The sequence below is a fragment of the Liolophura sinensis genome, chromosome 13, assembly GCF_032854445.1.
Source record: "Liolophura sinensis isolate JHLJ2023 chromosome 13, CUHK_Ljap_v2, whole genome shotgun sequence".
Taxonomy (NCBI): Eukaryota; Metazoa; Mollusca; class Polyplacophora; order Chitonida; family Chitonidae; genus Liolophura; species Liolophura sinensis.
In genome coordinates, this window is record NC_088307.1 from 29,437,320 (window position 1) to 29,455,902 (window position 18,583).

The window sequence follows — 18,583 nt, forward strand, 5'->3', positions numbered from 1 at the left end:
CAACACAAGACCTGAACATTTGTTTGGAGAGTCCATTGTTTTCTTTCAAGAGTTAAGGAAGGATGCCTACCGGCCTGAGGGGAATGAAGACTGGCACTCCTCCTGCTACTCTGACCATAGGCTCATAGCAGTCAAAGTAAGGCTCAATAATGATCACCTGTGGGGAAAGAGAAACACAAAAGATGTCAGCTCCACGGCTGGAAGAGTATAAAAAATCTGTCAATGAGAATGTCCTAAAACATTACACAAGTTTATATATGTACAGGAGTGCACATGTACCAGACTGACATTTGGTTGAGAAGATTAACATTTTAAATTATTATTCTGTTTCAATAATGAACACAAGGAGCTAAATGTCTAAGCAATCACTGTGAAAAACAAGATAATCTTAACTTTGGGAAGAGTAGCCGAACCCACCCAGTAGCAACATAGTCAAGTGATTATGTCTGCTATATTTGTCTTACAGTTTGGGACATTTGTTCCTTTATTGGTCTTTATTATTCTGGCACACATATGATAAGGTGGTATGAATTCACTTTTAATAAGATCACAGAAAACCTGTTTTTGAGACATACAATTTAAGGACAGCCCACCTGATAGAACCCAGTTCCAAGTTAGTTAGCATACTGATTCAGAGTAGCTAATCTGGGTGCTGAGCTTGGATCATGGCCACTCGATCTCAGAACATGTAAATCTGTAACTGAACATGAATATGCCCTACACTGTACCTCATCCCCTGGGTTGATAAGCCCCTGTATCGTACAGAACAGGGCGCCATATGCTCCCACTGACACAAGCGTGTTCGTCATGGGGTCAATTGGTCGGCCAATCAGAGGGCTGTACAGCTTGGCCAGGGCACTGACCAATCGAGGGTGACCCTGCAGGTGTGGAGAAGACAGATAGGTTTGTAATGTGAGTTGGGTGTAGGGAGTGGGATAAAAATCGCATAATTAAATCATCTTTCATCAATAATGTTCAATCAAGGACTGACTGTACTATTTTTCAAGATTATTTTGGTATAAACAAAAAAACCATAGCGGTTCATACAAAAGCTGTTCACCAATTTTCGTTTATACTCCAATAAATCTAAAAAATAGCACAGTCAATCCTTACAATTTAGTTTAAGGAATAAAACGGCTCTATCTAACGTTTCATTTTCACTCCAAACTGTGAGAAATGTTAGTTGATTTGTTTTGAAGAAGGAAACGCGGCAGGCTCCAGAATACACACTGTATGAATAAGATTCTTTGGGCCAATGAAATTGGTGATCAAAGTTTTACCTTTACGAAGTGAAGTAACGTCACGTGCACAGCGAGCCAAATGACAAAGTAAAGTTTACATTTGTAGGTCGTTTCAAAACGAATTGTGAAAACATTTTTCTAAAAACATTTACAAGGTAAATTCCACGCTAGAGAACTTTGGGCATGGAAGATGCAGAAGGAGTTGAATTTACTTCATGAGACGCACTTTCTAGGCAACAAGGCGTTTGCGCTGTTGTTGTTGCACATCAAGGATATGCAGGGGGTCACTTCGTCATGGCAGGTGCAAAACTGATATCTTATCAGATGGAAAGTGATTTTGACCAAAACGGCATGTTTTTGGTGAGACGATACATGTATAGTATTCTGTTTGTCATTTCACAGGACATGCCTTCTGTCTCTAGGGTCTGTTCTTAGAAAAAGTAGTCCTACAAGGGCATGGCTTCACTTCTTTTGGTTTATTAGAGTATAAGCACAAAAATGTGACTAATCAAATTGTGCCTTAGAAGCCTAAATTCTGGAAAATTAAATTTTAGCAGTTTGATTGGCTCATAGCAGTTCATTCCAAAAATTCTGCCAGTTAGAAGATACAGAGTCAGAACTACTTTTACTCTGGGATTTTGTCAGACAAAAGAGGCCTGAATTTATTAACTCAGTTGATCTCCACAGTGTCGCAAGCTCAGCCGAGCTTTTTGTTATAAAATAACAATACTGAAAGGAGTCATTTTATGGTACATGCAGCTGTCAACGGCACCCTTGAGCCAAGACCCGACCAAAAAATGATTTATATTGAATCTATCAATTACTATAAAATTTCGCCTAAACCAACGTTAACTTAAGGAAAACCTGATGTTCTGATTGTATATCTGATGTATGCACTACAGGATCTCTCAATAGAGAACCTCCCAGTACACTGAAGCCTTATGACTCCTGCTGTCAAACCTTCTTATCACAGGCTTGACTTTTATATTTCACAAGTGTGCAAAACAGATTTAGGTTTTCACCATCACATTTATGTCAGCCCCCAAACCTCCCCCTCCCTCAAAATGGATGACTTGTTGCAATATCCTCAGAACTCACATAACTGCGTGTGTACTGATGCATGTAGACATTATCACTGGTGGCAGCCCTACACAGGGCGTCAACTACGTGCTGTGGGGGACGCATGTCTGGGAAACCCTGCAACAATAATGAGGAAAGACGGAGCTTTGAATGTTAGATTTATTACCATTACAAACAAGAGCAGATATATCTTCTGTGGAACAAATCAGTTTTTTATGCCAAAAACTCTGGTACAGAGCTGAGTAAAACATGTACATACAGGTGGCCTGATTTATGTGCAAACAGGTAGCCTGATTTATGTGCATGCAGGTGGCCTGATTTATGTGCATGCAGGTGGCCTGATTTATGTGCATACAGGTGGCCTGATTTATGTGCACACAGGTGGCCTGATTTATGTGCACTATGCCCAGCTTTCATGTTTAAATCAAAGACCAAAGCACTGCTACGCAACTGTCATGAGAACCCCTCCCCCTCCACTTAAATTTTACAGGTAGGAAAATCCAAACCCTAAAATGCATGCAAGCATATATAGTTTTGATGCCTTAACTATTAATTATTAAAACTTTGTCTTGTCATGCTACAAAAGTTATTTACTTCTTTATCTGATTCATGTTTTACACTGTACCCAAGAATATTTCACTTATACGACGGCTACCACCACTGCAGTGGAAAGAAACCTGGCAGAGCCTGGGGGAAACCCAAAACCATCCACAGGTAACTGGCAAACCTTCCCCTGTACAACCGGAAATCACAGCGACTACACTAGTGAGAGACTCCTGAGGCAACGATAACCACCATACACCACAAAGACTCCCTAACCACTATGGGCCACAGAGGCCCCGCCCCCCCACCCCCCAACCACTACTGGCCACGATTAGACACTTGACTGGCCCCACTATAGGCCATGCAGGCCCCACTAACCACTATAGGCCGCCGGGACTCCCGTAGCTACTTTAGGTCCCACAGGCCCCCTTAACCACCACAGCCCACAATGAGAAACTCGACAAGCCCCTTAACCCCCCCCCCCCCCCCCCCCCACTATAGGCCACGCTGGCCCCTCAAACAATATACGCTATGATTAGGCACTCGACAGGCCCCCCTAATCACTATAGACCATGCATGCCTCACTAACCACTATAGGCCACTGAAAGTTCCCTAACTGCTATAGGTCACGTACGCAGGCCTCCTCCACTATAGGTCACGCAGGCCCACCTAACCACTATAGGCCACAGAGGCCAACCTAACCACTGTTTGCCACGCGAAGGCCCTGCCTACCACCATTGGGCACAAGTAGGCGCTCGACAAGCCCCCCTAACCACTATAGGCCACTGAGACTCCCCTAATCGCTATAGGTCACGCAGGATTCCTTAACCACTATAGGCCATGAAGGCCCCCCTCATGCTATAAAATCAGAAAGCACCAATAACCAAAAGTGTCTTCTTTTTTTTTCAAATTCAAGACTATTCATACTACTTACGCCTACTTGTGAATACAACACGGCCACGTAAAACATCAGGGTGCTGGCCCACAGTAAATCATTGGCCTTTGACACAAACTTTTCAACATGCGAAATTTTCAACTTCAGTGCAAATTTAAGCCCATACGCATCTTACATGTATATTGACGATATTCTATGAGCTTCATGTAAAAGCCTAACGAGAGGTGTTGACCACGTATTACCACCAAGTCTTGTACATGTCTAGTCACCAGGTGTTGACCACGTATTACCACCAAGTCTTGTACATGTCTAGTCACCAGGTGTTGACCACGTATTACCGCCAAGTCTTGTACATGTCTAGTCACCAGGTGTTGACCACGTATTACCGCCAAGTCTTGTACATGTCTAGTCACCAGGTGTTGACCACATATTACCGCCAAGTCTTGTACATGTCTAGTCACCAGGTGTTGACCATGTATTACCACCAAGTCTTGTACATGTCTAGTCACCAGGTGTTGACCACGTATTACCACCAAGTCTTGTAAAAGTATAGTCACCAGGTGTTGACCACATATTACCACCAAGTCTTGTACATGTAGTCACCAGGTGTTGACCATGTATTACCACCAAGTCTTGTACATGTCTAGTCACCAGGTGTTGACCACGTATTACCACCAAGTCTTGTACATGTATAGTCACCAGATGTTGACCACTTATTACCACAAAGTCTTGTAAATGTATAGTCACCAGGTGTTGACCATGTATTACCACCAAGTCTTGTACATGTCTAGTCACCAGGTGTTGACCACGTATTACCGCCAAGTCTTGTACATGTCTAGTCACCAGGTGTTGACCATGTATTACCGCCAAGTCTTGTACATGTCTAGTCACCAGATGTTGACCACGTATTACCACCAAGTCTTGTACATGTCTAGTCACCAGGTGTTGACCACGTATTACCACCAAGTCTTGTACATGTATAATCACCAGGTGTTGACCATTTATTACCACAAAGTCTTGTAAATGTATAGTCACCAGGTGTTGACCACGTATTACCGCCAAGTCTTGTACATGTCTAGTCACCAGGTGTTGACCACGTATTACCGCCAAGTCTTGTACATGTATAGTCACCAGGTGTTGACCACGTATTACCGCCAAGTCTTGTACATGTCTAGTCACCAGGTGTTGACCACGTATTACCACCAAGTCTTGTACATGTCTAGTCACCAGGTGTTGACCACGTATTACCACCAAGTCTTGTACATGTATAGTCACCAGATGTTGACCACGTATTACCACCAAGTCTTGTACATGTCTAGTCACCAGGTGTTGACCACGTATTACCACCAAGTCTTGTACATGTATAGTCACCAGGTGTTGACCACGTATTACCACCAAGTCTTGTACATGTCTAGTCACCAGGTGTTGACCACGTGTTACCACCAAGTCTTGTACATGTATAGTCACCAGGTGTTGACCACGTGTTACCACCAAGCCTTGTACATGTATAGTCACCTGGTGTTGACCACGTATTACCACCAAGTCTTGTACATGTATAGTCACCAGGTGTTGACCAGGTATTACCACCAAGTCTTGTACATGTCTAGTCACCAGGTGTGGACCATGTATTACCACCAAGTCTTGTACATGTCTAGTCACCAGGTGTTGACCACGTATTACCACCAAGTCTTGTACATGTATAGTCACCAGACGTTGATCACGTATTACCACCAAGTCTTGTACATGTCTAGTCACCAGGTGTTGACCATGTATTACCACCAAGTCTTGTACATGTATAGTCAACTGGTGTTGACCACTTATTACCACCGAAGAGCCTTGTACATATATAGTCACCAGGTGTTGACCACGTATTACCACCAAGTCTTGTACATGTCTAGTCACCAGGTGTGGACCACGTATTACCACCAAGTCTTGTACATGTATAGTCACCAGGTGTGGACCACTTATTACCACCAAGTCTTGTACATGTATAGTCACCAGATGTTGATCACGTATTACCACCGAAGAGCCTTGTACATGTATAGTCACCAGGTGTTGACCACGTATTACCACCAAGTCTTGTACATGTCTAGTCACCAGGTGTGGACCATGTATTACCACCAAGTCTTGTACATGTCTAGTCACCAGGTGTTGACCACTTATTACCACCAAGTCTTGTACATGTCTAGTCACCAGGTGTTGACCACATATTACCACCAAGTCTTGTACATGTATAGTCACCAGGCATTGACCACTTATTACCACCAAGTCTTGTACATGTCTAGTCACCAGGTGTTGACCACGTATTACCACCAAGTCTTGTACATGTATAATCACCAGGTGTTGACCATGTATTACCACCAAGTCTTGTACATGTCTAGTCACCAGGTGTTGACCATGTATTACCACCAAGTCTTGTACATGTCTAGTCACCAGGTGTTGACCACTTATTACCACCAAGTCTTGTACATGTATAGTCACCAGGTTTTGACCACGTATTACCACCAAGTCTTGTACATGTCTAGTCACCAGGTTTTGACCACTTATTACCACAGAAGAGCCTTGTACATGTATAGTCACCAGGTGTTGACCACTTATTACCACAGAAGAGTCTTGTACATGTATAGTCACCAGATCTTGACCACTTATTACCACAGAAGAGCCTTGTACATGTATAGTCACCAGGTGTTGACCACTTATTACCACAGAAGAGTCTTGTACATGTATAGTCACCAGGTGTTGACCACTTATTACCACCAAGTCTTGTACATGTCTAGTCACCAGGTGTTGACCACTTATTACCACAGAAGAGCCTTGTACATGTATAGTCACCAGGTGTTGACCACTTATTACCACCTATGAGTCTTGTACATGTACAGTCACCAGATGTTGACCACTTATTACCACAGAAGAGTCTTGTACATGTCTAGTCACCAGGTGTTGACCACTTATTACCACCGAAGAGTCTTGTAAATGTACAGTCACCAGGTGTTCACCACTGATTACCACAGAAGAGTCTTGTACATGCATAGTCCCCACAAGGAAACTCTAACACTTTTTACAGTACACGCAAAGCAAACTCTGCAATTCTGAACAGTTAAGGTGGAGGAAACTGAAAACGTTTGTATAATGCAGGCAGAGGGTGCAGTAGAATCCACTTCAGGTGTGCCTCGGTGACTAAATGACAAGCATCTTAACCACCTAGCTAACAACCTGACCCTGACATCAACACAGACAACCTTAACAACCTTATCATCCAAGCCAGTTTGACCAATGGAGAGAAACTATGGGACATAATGAACATGTACCTGTATGTACCTGTATGTACCCATTCATAGTGTTGGAACGATGCCATAGCTACACTGAACCTATCCTCTTTAGTCATGTGACAAAAATAATGGAGGTGAAATTAAACAGAATTTAACCCAGGCGAGCTAGACATTGAATAAGATAATCTAATGTACCTAACTTTCAAATATAATAGTGTCATTGATCTGTAGTTCTTTAAACTTTTGAAATCAGCAAAACTCAGCATTTCACCCATTTACACCCATGCTATTTATGACTTCCTGGTCCTGGTGAGGAACACGGATGTTCAAAACTATGAAATGTACTTAATGATTGTTTGTTACCTGTCCCAGGTTGATTGCTTTATGCTCTGTTGCCAAGCGGCCAAACTCCACCCTAAAACACAAGGATATTTATAAGGCATTCACAAGACCACTGGCTCTAAATCTGGGGTCAGTGTCATGACGCACACTTAGCCCAGTACTGCCTTTAACTGCCATGACAACATATGTTGCAAACATATAACATACACACAGCTATGGGCTTTCTATATTGCTAACACTAGAAGAGCTTTATAAAATGAGCTCCGAGCTACTTAATGATCAACTGACTATAAGCAATATTCATAAATCCAAATAACCATTTATACAGAAACACATGTGATGAAAGGAAAACAACAAGATGATCTAAAATTAAAACACTGTTTCACTGAAGGTATAGCATGTACAAAAGAGGAGAAAATGCATGTATAATAGCTGGGATTCCAGCAACTGAAGGTACAGTACATACGAAAAAGGAGAAAATTCATGTGTAATAGCAGGGATTCCAGCAAATGAAGGTACAGTACGTACAAAAAAGGAGAAAATTCATGTGTAATAGCAGGGATTCCAGCAACTGAAGGTACAGTACATACGAAAAAGGAGAAAATTCATGTGTAATAGCAGGGATTCCAGCAAATGAAGGTACAGTACGTACGAAAAAGGAGAAAATTCATGCGTAATAGCTGGGATTCCAGCAACTGAAGGTACAGTACATACGAAAAAGGAGAAAATTCATGCGTAATAGCTGGGATTCCAGCAACTGAAGGTACAGTACATACGAAAAAGGAGAAAATTCATGCGTAATAGCTGGGATTCCAGCAACTGAAGGTACAGTACATACGAAAAAGGAGAAAATTCATGTGTAATAGCAGGGATTCCAGCAAATGAAGGTACAGTACATACGAAAAAGGAGAAAATTCATGTGTAATAGCAGGGATTCCAGCAAATGAAGGTACAGCACGTACGAAAAAGGAGAAAATTCATGTGTAATAGCAGGGATTCCAGCAAATGAAGGTACAGTACATACGAAAAAGGAGAAAATTCATGTCTAATAGCAGGGATTCCAGCAAATGAAGGTACAGCACGTACGAAAAAGGAGAAAATTCATGCGTAATAGCTGGGATTCCAGCAACTGAAGGTACAGTACATACGAAAAAGGAGAAAATTCATGTGTAATAGCAGGGATTCCAGCAAATGAAGGTACAGTACATACGAAAAAGGAGAAAATTCATGTGTAATAGCTGGGATTCCAGCAACTGAAGGTACAGTACATACGAAAAAGGAGAAAATTCATGTGTAATAGCAGGGATTCCAGCAAATGAAGGTACAGTACATACGAAAAAGGAGAAAATTCATGTGTAATAGCTGGGATTCCAGCAACTGAAGGTACAGTACATACGAAAAAGGAGAAAATTCATGTGTAATAGCAGGGATTCCAGCAAATGAAGGTACAGCACGTACGAAAAAGGAGAAAATTCATGTGTAATAGCTGGGATTCCAGGAACTGAAGGTACAGTACGTACGAAAAAGGAGAAAATTCATGTGTAATAGCTGGGATTCCAGCAATTGAAGTGGCTTTACCTCTGGGCAGGTGAGAGTAGAATGGACAGTGATAGTATCAGACTGTACTGTGCCTTCAGCAAATGAAGCCCGCGGAATGGTAGAACTGTGGTAAAAGTGTGCTGGTGGTGTGGTAGAAATGTGCTAGTGATGTGATAGAAGTGTGCTAGTAGCTTATCACATTTAGCCCGCTTTACAGCGGTTCACACATACACCTGGCCAGTAAACTCACCACACATTCTTGTCAGTTCCACGAATTCGATCCGCCATAACAAATTTGCTAGACATGGTTGACTGTGGACAAAAAAGAGAGTCTTCAAAAAGAGACAATTTTAAATGCAAGATAAATCTGATACATGTATATTCCAGAATTCCTAATAACTGACAACATATATATCCTTCAGTTCACCTTATATCCATGACAGTTCTATTTGTGCACAAATGTTTCCTTCTCACACGATCAGATCTGCCTGTATACTTACCACACTGCCACTCCATATGTGAACTCAATCTGACAGACCTGAATCTGCTGATCGTCCAATCAAAATATTGCTGTCATGTTGTGGTATGTGAAGATGCACCTTTAGAAATGATCATTCTGATTGGTACGAATGTGTAGCCACTCCTTTCAAATAGAGGCCATACATATATATTAGGATTTATTTGATTGGTGTTTTATACCAATACTCAAGAATATTTCCCTTATACGATAGCAGTCGGCATTATGGTGGGAGGAAACCAGACAGAGCCCCGGGGAAACCCACAACTATCCGCAGGTTTCAGGCAAACCTTCTCACATATGGCCAGAGAGGAAGTCAGTATTAGCTAGATTTGAAACTCACAGCCACTGCATTGGTGAGAGGCAAACAAGTCGTAGAGGCTGAAGAACTGGGGAGTTTTAAGTTGTCATTAAAGGTAACAGTCCTACTGCGTCATGTTAACTGAATTTTCTGATCTTTGTCTCACCCTTTTCCAGAGGCACAAATGACACCTCCTTCCTTTAGAACCTTCTCAAGTTCACAAAGATTCAGATTCTCAATCTTCTCATTCCTCAACTCTAAATAACTTCCTACGACACTTTTTTCAGATGCTCAAGTTACAGTGAATGGGATTAAAATAGCTGCCTCACATTTCTGGTCGCATGATACAGTTGGATTTATTCTACCCTCAGCAATAAAAGAGTCTGCGATCGAATATTAGGGTATGCATGTTATCAAAGTTACAAAATCAACACTTAAACAAGCACTGTACACCTGTATACTGGAATTCAAGACTTAACACTGCTGAAAAAAAAAACAGTATTTAGAACAATAACCCCTTTTTACTGTAAATAAACTTGCATTTCATATCCCTATACACCCAGGCTGTCACGCAAATTCCAAACATCAAGCGCTACATTACAACAAATATATGTATTAAACATGTAGAAATATAGGAGTTTTCAAAACCTGTGAATCCACCCAGCGTTCACACACTGCATACATATAGGCCACCTGGGTCAAACCCTTAACGTCCTATTGTAACTGTATCCTGTTATAAGCCATGTCTGACTTCCTGATGGTGGGTGTGCACATGTGTGTCTACTGTCCTATAGTGTTCATCAACTTCACTTCACAAACCTACAGGACACACAGCTAGCTCATATGTAATCACAGACCGTGCCAAGGAATACAGCTCCGTACATGTGCTGTAGACTACTTACAATGTTTAATAATGCACCAAATGCTGACCTTTACACTGTCCATCAGATGAATGTATGTGACCATATACCAGTACACTTTAGAAGTGAACACTGTCTGTATGTGTCACAGTAAAAGATGACATCTAAAACTTTAAAAGCCAATACTGCCTGTATGTGTCACAGCTAAATGTGACATCTAAAATTTTAGAAGGGAACACTGTCTGTATGTGTCACAGTAAAAAATGACATCTAAAACTTTAGAAAGGAACACTGTCTGTATGTGTCACAGCAAAATGTGACATCTACAATTTTAGAACATGACACTTTTTCTTTTCTTTTCTAGACATACTAGACAAAACAAAAATGAGTGTGTTTCATATTCTATGTAATAAGATTTATAAGAAAGCCACGGTACAAGTAGCCTATGGATTAGAGTTATCACAAAATTAGAAGAACGTAAATATTCTGGTCAGATAGAGTTGCAAGAATCCACAAACATCAATTTCTAAAGCCTGGGGATATGCATATTTCAAATGGGGTAATTTTTGGTACATTTGTTATCAGAGCACTGCTGAATATGGCCCATTACAAATGTTATGGTAATCTGATAAAAACAAAATGTTTTTCCCAGCCTATGTGTTAAGCCTGGTCATACAGTTAAGGCATGAGTAATCACTTAACACTAGAAGAATTATCTGTCTTGCATTGCTTTTACTCACATACATGTAACCTCCCTCTGAATATGTCCACCTTTGCTTACACTCAGGCAGTGCTATGAACCCTTATATTCGCTTTACTTGTCTTGTGAATCCTTTGAAAGTACAGTTCACCTTTGCTTACACTCAGGCAGAGCTATGAACCCTTATATTCGCTTTACTTGTCTTGTGAATCCTTTGAAAGTACAGTTCACCTTTGCTTACACTCAGGCAGAGCTATGAACCCTTATATTCGCTTTACTTGTCTTGCGTATCCTTTGAAAGTACAGTTCACCTTTGCTTACACTCAGGCAGAGCTATGAACCCTTATATTCGCTTTACTTGTCTTGTGAATCCTTTGAAAGTACAGTTCACCTTTGCTTACACTCAGGCAGAGCTATGAACCCTTATATTCGCTTTACTTGTCTTGTGAATCCTTTGAAAGTACAGTTCACCTTTGCTTACACTCAGGCAGAGCTATGAACCCTTATATTCGCTTTACTTGTCTTGCGTATCCTTTGAAAGTACAGTCCACCTTTGCTTACACTCAGGCAGAGCTATGAACCCTTATATTCGCTTTACTTGTCTTGTGAATCCTTTGAAAGTACAGTTCACCTTTGCTTACACTCAGGCAGAGCTATGAACCCTTATATTCGCTTTACTTGTCTTGCGTATTCTTTGAAAGTACAGTCCACCTTTGCTTACACTCAGGCAGAGCTATGAACCCTTATATTCGCTTTACTTGTCTTGCGTATCCTTTGAAAGTACAGTCCACCTTTGCTTACACTCAGGCAGAGCTATGAACCCTTATATTCGCTTTACTTGTCTTGCGTATCCTTTGAAAGTACAGTCCACCTTTGCTTACACTCAGGCAGAGCTATGAACCCTTATATTTGCGTTACCTGTCTTGTGAATCCTTTGAAAGTACAGTCCACCTTTGCTTACACTCAGGCAGAGCTATGAACCCTTACATTTGCTTTACTTGTCTTCTGTATCCTTTGAAAGTACAGTCCACCTTTGCTTACACTCAGGCAGAGCTATGAACCCTTATATTTGCGTTACCTGTCTTGTGAATCCTTTGAAAGTACAGTCCACCTTTGCTTACACTCAGGCAGAGCTATGAACCCTTACATTTGCTTTACTTGTCTTCTGTATCCATTGAAAGTACAGTCCACCTTTGCTTACACTCAGGCAGAGCTATGAACCCTTACATTTGCTTTACTTGTCTTCTGTATCCATTGAAAGTACAGTCCACCTTTGCTTACACTCAGGCAGAGCTATGAACCCTTATACTTGCGTTACCTGTCTTGTTAATCCTTTGAAAGTACAATCCACCTTTGCTTACACTCAGGCAGAGCTATGAACCCTTATATTCGCTTTACTTGTCTTGTGAATCCTTTGAAAGTACAGTCCACCTTTGCTTACACTCAGGCAGAGCTATGAACCCTTATATTCGCTTTACTTGTCTTGTGTATCCTTTGAAAGTACAGTCCACCTTTGCTTACACTCAGGCAGAGCTATGAACCCTTATATTTGCGTTACCTGTCTTGTGAATCCTTTGAAAGTACAATCCACCTTTGCTTACACTCAGGCAGAGCTATGAACCCTTATATTCGCTTTACTTGTCTTGTGAATCCTTTGAAAGTACAGTCCACCTTTGCTTACACTCAGGCAGAGCTATGAACCCTTATATTTGCGTTACCTGTCTTGTGAATCCTTTGAAAGTACAGTCCACCTTTGCTTACACTCAGGTAGAGCTATGAACCCTTACATTTGCTTTACGTGTCTTGTGAATCCTTTGAAAGTACAGTCCACCTTTGCTTACACTCAGGCAGAGCTATGAACCCTTATATTTGCGTTACCTGTCTTGTGAATCCTTTGAAAGTACAGTTCACCTTTGCTTACACTCAGGCAGAGCTATGAACCCTTACATTTGCTTTACTTGTCTTCTGTATCCATTGAAAGTACAGACCTGCACTAAGTAATATGCACGCTACAGCTTTGGCAGCCTTGCCGTAATTCCTTAGCAGCCTGCCAGTTGGATCCAGGAATTTTTGCAGATTCCTTATCATCTGGTGACATCTGGAGGCCACAGTTTTTGTGTACATGTACTGTATTCTCAGCCATTTTCAGCTATTTCTGCGCATATTATAACAAGTATATCACTAACACCTAGCCAGGAGACTTGAGGTAGTCCTACGATGAATTTAATAACACAAACAAACATTTCATTTCAAATTTTCGCCTTTATGATTTTTAGAAAAGTCTGTCTGATGGGCACAATAAGACCTGTCTGTATTCATCCCTAAAACAGTACAACTATCCATAGCACTGAACTAGCACAATCCAATAATAACCATGGGAAAAAATGTTTACAGGCACACAATCCACTTGACCATTAAAACAATTCACAAAAACACAACAAACAAAACTAAATGGTTACTTAAAAGCAAAAGTGTCACACTAAAAGAAGCCCTCAAATTCTCTGTAGATGTGAATGGATTATTCATGTTCGTGACAACAAACACACATAGCCAGGTACATGTACCACACAAACACAGCCATATACATGTACCACGCAAACACACACATAGCCATATACATGCACTGCACAAACACACACATAGCCATATACATGTACCACACAAACACACACATAGCCATATACATGTACCACACAAACACACACACAGCCAGGTACATGTACCTCACAAACACACACAGCCATATACATGTACCACACAAACACACACATAGCCATATACATGTACCACACAAACACACACAGCCATATACATGCACTGCACAAACACACACAGCCATATACATGTACCACACAACCACACACAGCCATATACATGCACCGCACACACACACACAGCTAAATACATGTACCACACACACATACAGCCATATACTGTACATGTACCACACACACATACAGCCATATACATGTACCACACAAACACACACAGCCAGGTACATGTACCTCACAAGCACACACAGCCATATACATGTACCTCACAAACAAACACAGCCAGGTACATGTACCGCACAAACACAAACAGCCAGGTACATGTACCTCACAAACACACACAGCCAGGTACATGAACCGCACAAACACACACAGCCATATACATGAACCGCGCAAACACACACAGCTAAATACACGTACCTCACAAACACACACAGCTAAATACATGTACTGCACAAACACACACAGCTAAATACATGTACTGCACAAACACACACAGCCATAGACAAGCACCACACAAAGACACACTGCTGTATACATGTACCACACAAACATACAGGGGGCCTCCGCGGCTCAGTCGGTTAGCGCGCTAGCTAGCCCATGCTGGCTTCCTCTCCAGCCGTAAGCGCGAAGGTCTTCCAGCAACCTGCGGATGGTCGTGGGTTTTCCCCTGGCTCTGCCCGGTTTCCACTCACCATAATGCTGGCCGCCGTTGCATAAGTGAAATATTCTTGAGTACGGCGTAAAACACCTATCAAACAAATAAATAAATAAAAAAATCACAAACATACAAAGCCATATACATGTACCACACAAGCACACACAGCCATATACATGTACCACACAAACACACAGAGCCACATACATGTACCACACACACACACACACAGCCACATGTACTGCAAAGACACACACAGACATATACATGTACCACACACAGCCATATACATGTACCCCCCCCCCCAACACACACAGGCATGTACATGTACCGCACAAACACACACAGCCATATACATGTACATGTACTACACAGACCCATAGCCATACACATGTACCACACAAACACAGCCATATACATGAACCACACAGACACATAGCCATATACATGTACCACAAAAACACACACAGCCATGTGCAATGTACATATACCACATAAACACACACTACCATGTACATGTACTCCACAAACACACACAGCCATGTACATGTACTGCACAAACACACATAGCCATATACATGCACCGCACACAGACACACAGCCATATACATGTACCCCACACAAACACACAAAACCCATTTCTCTTCACAAGAAGCCAACAAAATATCAAAGCAACCTACATGTAAGAGACTAAAGTTTGCCATTTTAGGTCATTCTCTATCACACTAGCCCTGGACTAATGTGTTCCTGTTATGTTTGAACCGGTGCTCGCATAGTCATGACCTGCTCCCATTCCCCCCTGTAGGATATTCAGTTACATGTAACTCTTGGAAAATATTACTAACCTCCCCAGCCTGTCCAGTTACTCCTATACAATGCTTACGGTTCTGGAGCACCGTACTGAATAAAATCCTGAGCTGCTGATCATGCCAAACGTAAATATCCATCCATATTTCTTAAAGATCAACTTCTTAACTTCACAAAAATGGTATTTTATTTATTTATTTGACTGGTGTTTCACGCCGTATTACGCAAGAATATTTTACTTATACAACGCCGACCAGCATTATGGTGGGAGGAAACCGGGCACAGCCTACGACCATCCACAGGTTGCTGGTAGACCCTCCCACATACGACCGGAGAGGGAGCCAGCATGAGCTGGACTTGAACTCACAGCAATTGCATTGGTGAGAGGCTCCTGGGTCATTATGCAGCGCTAACCAGCTGAGCCACGGAGGTCCCCCACAAAAATGGTAATCCATCATGCTACCTGGGCCACACATTCCTTCCGTCTGAAGGTGGGGCCAGACAAATCAAAGCAGCCATTCTGTGATCTTGAAATCAGCATAGAGGTTGAACATGAAGAGTGAGTGAGTGAGTGCTTGGGGTTTAACGTCGTACTTAACAATTTTTCAGTCATATGACGACAAAGGCATCATTAGGGTGCATGTACGTGTAATGTGCCTCCTTGTTGCAGGACGGATGTCCATCGCTTTTTTATTTAGTGCTGCTTCACTGAGACGACTTACCGAAGGCAAGTAAGCCGCCCCGCCCGAGCCATTATACTGATACGGATCAACCAGTCGTTGCACTATCCCCTTCATGCTGAACGCCAAGCGAGGAAGTTACAACTTCCTCTTTTAAAGTGTTAGGTGTGACTCGATCAAGGATTGATCCTGGATCTACCGGTCCCAAAGCGGACGCCCTATCAACTGTGCTATCCGGGTCGGTGAACATGAAGAAATACAGATGGATACTTACATGTACCTTTGGGATGATTGGCTGCCTAGGATTTTATCAGTAAGGTGCTCTAGAACCCTAAGCATTATTTAAGGAGTAATCTGACAGGCTGGGGAGTTTAACAATTATCAACTGTTTTCTGAAACTTTACTGAGTGTCCTAAAGGGGTGAATGGAAGAAAGCCATGACTATGTAGGAACTTTAGCAGAAACATGTACAGTATGGGTTGGTCAAAAGGAAGAGACCAAGGAATCTTTTGTTCCTTTCACTGACGGAACTCCTTTTAAAAAGAACTTAGATCTTACTCAGGCATCAAGAAGGCCGGAGATAAAAGAATAAATTCAGTTACATGTACATTGTATCCAACTCCCCCCACACCTCCCAAAAAAAACACCTACAGGAAATTACAGAAAATACAAACTGCATTATTTTTTTCTTTTAATTTTCTCAGAAAGTTAGCGGGTGGTTACTACATGTACTGCATCTGGTCTCTTTAATTCCAACAAACACACAAACAAAATATCTTCTTCTACCTTAGCAACATATTGCAGACATGATGAAGAAGTTATTCTCAAAGGGGAGATAACTCTATCCAGGCACAGGGGGCACTTCCTAAGGGAGATAATTGATAACAGTACCCTTCCAGACATTGACCTGCTGAAATAAACACAGAACATGACTGTGAATGACAGAAAACAAAAAAAAAAAAAAAAAAAAGGTAAAGACTAGGCCGATCCTTTTGTTGGTCAATAGAGCGGTTGCACATGACATCTGGAGTAACATTGACTGGTATATCTGCGCGCATTACTCTTTTGGGTTGTCAAAAGCGGATCATGCAACCCCTCTATCCCCATTATATATATTACTTCAGATGTTCGCTATGAAAAGCTGGCTCTTCTACTGCGTCACAGCAACCTCATCTATAAATTTCCAAAAGCGGCTGCAGCTGACAGTGGGGCAATTAGGGAATTTTAGAGCAGGTTCGCCTCACGTGGTAGATGTGACGTCAACATCACAGAAGGGACTCATTGGCTGACAAAAGAACCAACCTAGACTTTACGACTGCTGGCTATTGAATTATTCCTAAGACACCTTTCTTCTTTTTTTTCTTCTTCATCTTCTTGTCAACTCAATCAATGTGATACCTCTGTACTTCCCTTGCTGGTTTTAATGTACTGGGCACTAAATAATTTGTCTGTCTGTAGTCACAGTTGTTTCAGCTGTCAATTCTAGGTAGGTGTTCCCATGTGTCATCACTAATAAATCCATATAAGTATGAGACTAGTGGAAACTGGATAAATTCTAACTCCAACCGCCATGTTTGAATGCATACTCCTCACAGCCCATATAAGGGAGATAACCACTAACATTACTAGCCATTAGAATATTTTGCAAATCTTGTTTAATCTATTTTTAAATTGTCTGAGAAATTTTTTTATTCATCAATGTAGATTATGGTTTCCCCCTATGTCATTACTGGTGAGACTGATCCTAAACAATTATCCAGTCTGTGTGTCAAAAGGTCTAATTTGCCTAATAGTGGCAGTGATAATTGTATACATGATTGGCTTCACTGCGAGGATTATGCAGCCAAATACGGCGTTTGGAATTGGAATTTATCTAGTTTCCACAAGTTTCATACTTGTGTGGATTTATAAGTGATGACACCAGCCCTGAATGACTACACCACACTCTTTTATGTTTGTACTGATGCTCGCATTGTCATGGAGTCCCCTTAACCCTGGTGGAAAGAATTGTAAAATTTAAAAAAAAACAGTCGTTTACTGACCTACCACACCCGTCCAGTTACCCCTTTACAACGCTTAGGATCCTAGGGCACCTGACTGTTATAATCCTGATATGTCAATCATCTCAAAGGTAAATATCCATTCACATTTATTGAATTCCAGCACCTCCACTCACTTGTCATTTATGAAATGGACGCCATCTACAAGGGCGGAGATGCGCCGCCAGGCAGTTGGATACAAAACAACTGACCCATACTGCCCTCATTTGAGGAGGAACTGCACATGCTTTAGTTTCGTTCTCAGGTGTGCGATTTGTACATTTAATGTCAAAAGGACTAAAGTCCTAGTGTGATTGTATAACAACAAAAGGACATCATAA

General features: G+C 41.6%; 1 protein-coding gene across 1 annotated transcript in view; it reads right to left on the bottom strand.

The window, feature by feature from the left end:
- Window positions 1-17,109, bottom strand: part of LOC135480182 (kynurenine--oxoglutarate transaminase 3-like) — a 31,590-nt gene extending 14,481 nt beyond the window's left edge. The window contains exons 1-6 of the mRNA XM_064759948.1: window positions 16,990-17,109; window positions 9,160-9,221; window positions 7,392-7,443; window positions 2,340-2,438; window positions 729-878; window positions 71-157 (exon numbers count right to left, since the gene is read on the bottom strand). Of these exons, the coding sequence (XP_064616018.1) occupies window positions 71-157; window positions 729-878; window positions 2,340-2,438; window positions 7,392-7,443; window positions 9,160-9,221; window positions 16,990-17,106 (567 nt within the window). The 5' untranslated portion in view covers window positions 17,107-17,109. The remainder of the gene's footprint in view (window positions 1-70; window positions 158-728; window positions 879-2,339; window positions 2,439-7,391; window positions 7,444-9,159; window positions 9,222-16,989) is intronic.
- Between the last annotated feature and the right edge of the window lie 1,474 nt (window positions 17,110-18,583).